The 4302-nt window shown below is 39.2% G+C and overlaps 1 protein-coding gene across 1 annotated transcript; it reads right to left on the minus strand.

Annotated features, from left to right (window-relative positions):
• Positions 1–3300: 3300 nt before the first annotated feature.
• LOC117173562 (protein DEK-like) lies at positions 3301–3996 on the minus strand. The gene has a single exon (XM_033362203.1). The coding sequence runs from the start codon at positions 3994–3996 to the stop codon at positions 3301–3303; it is 696 nt and encodes a 231-aa protein (XP_033218094.1).
• Between the last annotated feature and the right edge of the window lie 306 nt (positions 3997–4302).

Genomic DNA, 4302 nt, shown 5'->3' on the forward strand with positions numbered 1-4302 from the left:
GAAATCGATAGGTCGAGATGCCTTTCAATTTATCTAAATTCTTCTGAGTCCGTATAAGCAAAAAATAACTAAAAAGTCTAAGACTCGAAGGTTCAAATTTTTAAAGAGAATGCCGAAGTGACAAGTATCCGCCAATTAACTTCTAATCAGGTTAAAACTTTTAACTATAACTGACTTTTCTGAGCTCTGCATCTATATTTATAATCTTGTTTTGAGCGGGATTTATCCCCAGTTTTAGCTTTTAACCAATCAAAATGCCGACGTCACTCACTCTTAGTGTCGAATAACCAATCATAAATGAGGTCACTTTGCTCCTCCTACTTATTTCGGCAATTAAAGTGAATGACAGTTCAAGGATAATGGCTCTAATGTCCAACTTTTATCACCGTAAAACATCAAACTCTTAGAGTGATATTTCCCTGTTTGTAAGTCCAAAGGTCCTGTTTTTATGGCGACTCACTGGCGCCAAGAACCATCAAAGATTCTAAAAATAAAAAAGACCGGAAGTTCTGTTGACTACTGGTCATAATTTATTGGAGCTGATTGAGAGGTCCCTCAAATCATTAATTCCGACGTTTCCACTACACTTCGGTAGTCCTCCTCAAGGCAAAAATGGTAGCGATTGGCTATCAAACAGGCGACATAATTGGAAATAAATTTTGCGACTTTTTCAGTCAAAGATGCTATATATTAGTCCCTTTTGATAACCTCCTCTGTTCGCTTAACAGCATAGTGCCCACGCTGATGGGCAGATCGAATGATCTCATCTTCCCTGCAGTCAGGTACTACCAACAGGTCATTCCCGTTTATAAACTTGTACAGCAGGCCATTGCGTATTATGTAGTCGTTATTTGAAGAATCTTTGAGAGAATCAATAATCATCTGAATTCTCGGATCACTCTGTTGCGCCATCCTGATTCTTGCGGTGACATCTTCTGCTTCAATCATTATAATCGGATAGCGGCTCAACGCGTCCACGTGCTGCATCCGTGAACAGGGTCTGTGCTCAATCGTGAATTCGGAATCTTCAAGGAACTGTGCCTATCTCCAAATCTTCGTAGACGCCTCCTTCTTTTGCATCGTCTGCTGGAACGCCAAACAGTCAGCTACGATCTTAAAAGCTACACTCAGAAGATAGACACGCAGCTTCTCTAAAGCATAAATAATTGCCAACACTTCAAGCTCATAACTAGTATATTTTTGTTGAATCGGAGAGGTCTTATGACTCAGGTAGTGCGTAGGGTGTAACCAATCATCATTGGGTAGTCCTTGGAACAATATTGCAGCTAGACCATCTTTACATGCGTCGGTATGTGATTCGGTTTTATGAGAACGATCAAAGAACTTCAATACCGGTTGATCAGTCAATTTTTCTTTTAATAACCTAAATGCCATCTGCTCCTCTAACCCGAATTGAAATTCCTTGTCTTTTCGAAGTAAATCGCTTAAAGGTTTAGCCAGCAAAGAGTATTGATTAATAAATTTTCTGAAATAACCAGTCAACCCGAGAAAGCTCTGAACATCTTTGTTCGTTTTAGGTGTTGGGAAGTTAACTACAGCTAAAACCTTATCGGGTGAAAGATAAATTTTACCATCTTCAATAACTTGGCCTAGAAATTGAACACGTTTTTTCGGAAGATGACACTTTTTCTTATTTATTTCTAAGCCGTATTCGCTAGCGACCTCTAATGTTGCTTGCAAGTTCTCGAGCGCTTCTTGAAAGTTTTTCGCTAACACAATAATATCATCAAAGTAAACTGAAACAAGTCCTTTGTTCGATAAAGGACGAAAAATGTGATTAATGAACCGCTGAAAAACAGAAGGTGAATTGCATAGTCCAAATGGGGCTCTTAAGAAAACGAATTGTCTCTTATGCGTTACAAAGAATGTATACTTACGGCTTTCTTTATTGACGCTTACATGGAAGAACCCGTTCCTGAGATCTAAAGTACTGAAAATCCATGAATCCTTTAACGCATCAATTTGGTCTTCAATTAATGGAATGGGATATTTATCTCTCTCAATGACCCTGTTAATTCTTCGATAGTCAATACAAACGCGAGGAGTACCATCTTTCCTTTTCGTAAGAACCACAGGACTCACAAACTCAGATGAGCCAGGCTCAACAATTCCGTCTTTAATCCATTCATCCACCTGTCTATCCACAATTTCGCGCTCAGGAAGCGGCAAGCGTCGAGGCCTACTAAATACAGACTTATTTTCTTTCAAATTTATATTCAACGTTATATCAGTACTCTTTGTTTGATTCGGTTTATAATTCAATAAAAGATCTTCGGCTCTCTTACATGCAAAAATATCATCAATCGGACCAACATCAATTTCAATCTTTTCTGACAATGTTATATTTGTTAAAAAAGTGCCTTGCGCGTACTTCTTAATCTCTACGCTGTTTCTGTCGGCTCTGACTTCTGCTAACGGTAAAATATAGCGACCAATTATGCACTTCATTGGCATCGATTCTACAGAGACAACTTGGAGATCTAGATTATATGGCTCCTCGTCGATCACAATTTCAGCTTGGAAGGATCCTATTGTTTCTACATTTCCGCCTCCAAATCCTGTAGCTATACATCTCGTTTCGCTCATGTTAACTGATCTCATATCGGCCAAATCATCTTTTCGCAATAAACTCAATGCACTTCCGGTATCAACTAATGCTTTAATATCCACATTTTCTACTGATATCTCTTTATAACTATCGTTTTTTGCTTCAGCATTTAGGAAATTAACTCTTGCTTCGGAATCTGACGGACTAGATGCCTTAGTGGCTTTACAATTCGGAGCAATGTGCCCAAATTTACTACAACGAAAACATTTTGCGCCTGTTTCTTTATTTTTACAATCGTTGGACACATGTCCAGTTATTCCGCAGTTAAAACAACGTATACTTTTGGTTTTTGTCGGTTCCGCCTTTTTTTCATCTACACCGTCTTTCTTTTTAAACGACTGAGAATTTACTTTCGGACTCGACTTTCTAATCTTTTCATAAGTCTTCAATCGCTCTTTAAATTCGCTCATATTCTTAGCGTCGTATAAAACTGCTTTGTTGCTAGTACTATCACCCAAACCCTCGATGACATGATCGAATAAAGCATCAGTCTCAACATTTCCCCGAGAAGCTATTTCCCGTATGATTAAAAAGTACTCCTGAACGGATTCAGTTTTCTTTATTTTTCTTTTTGAAAGCATTGCATGAAGTTGAGCACTTGATATCCTAGTCGAAAATTCCCTAAGCAAATCAGTCTTTAACTTTTCCCACATTACGAGTCCCGACTCGCTTTAAATAAAAAGCTTAGCTAATCCCTTCAGTGACCCTTTCGCGAAAATAACTTTCTGCAAATCTGTCCACTGAAACAAGGCAGCTGCGTCTTCGAAGTCAGCCAACCATCTTTCTATTGGGAAATTCTCACTACCGTCAAAGTCCCGAATTGTTTCCTCAATATCTTTGAATCCTAAGGAAAAATGTACAGCTTGCGATTTTCGCGGACCTGTCGGTATATCGTCTTGATAAGATTCCCCATCACGCTCATCTATTTCTGACTCACCTACGTCTTTGTCATCATTATCGTCTTCCGGAATCTCAAAATTACTTTTGTCATCTACTAAACCGTCATCCCCAGACTCATGCTCGTCTTCTGACTCGTTTTCTGGATTGGGCTCGGCCAAAGTATTTATGTCCATAAGCGCACGAATAATACTAAGCCTGAGGTGTTCTTTGTTGCCTCGATAACTTAAACCCAATACATTACAAATTGAGGTTAGATCACCAACCGAAAAAGCACTAGCGTAATCTAACTTCTTCCGGAATTCCTCTGATTCATCCGCGAATATGAATCCGGAGAACTCACGCAACTTGCTTCTATTTTTTCGATCGCCCTCTTCCACGAATATTAACCTATACAAAGCACTTATTGCGCTACGAGGGGCGTTTCTTAATTGTTTTTTGACGCACTCAATTTGAACTAACTTTTCCATTCTAGATGATATCGATTTACAAAATTCGTATCGCTAAAAATAAACATAGAATACTTATCAGTTACGCATTTGAGAATACTGCTACTGATGATCGCTTGCTGTCTGCTACGCAGTTTCGATCCCACTGTAGAACTCCTGTCGTCGATTCAACTTCGTCTTACGCCATCATTAATTACGCCTTCACAACTTGGTAGAAAAACGTCATCTGCTACTTTTGTCTCTTTATGTTCAGAGAATCGGCCGTCCGCCACTCTCTGGTCGTCTTTGATAATGAGAATCGCCGTCTGCCACTCTCGGGTCGTCTTT

Source organism: Belonocnema kinseyi, chromosome 5 (genome assembly GCF_010883055.1).
Source record: "Belonocnema kinseyi isolate 2016_QV_RU_SX_M_011 chromosome 5, B_treatae_v1, whole genome shotgun sequence".
Classification (NCBI taxonomy): Eukaryota; Metazoa; Arthropoda; class Insecta; order Hymenoptera; family Cynipidae; genus Belonocnema; species Belonocnema kinseyi.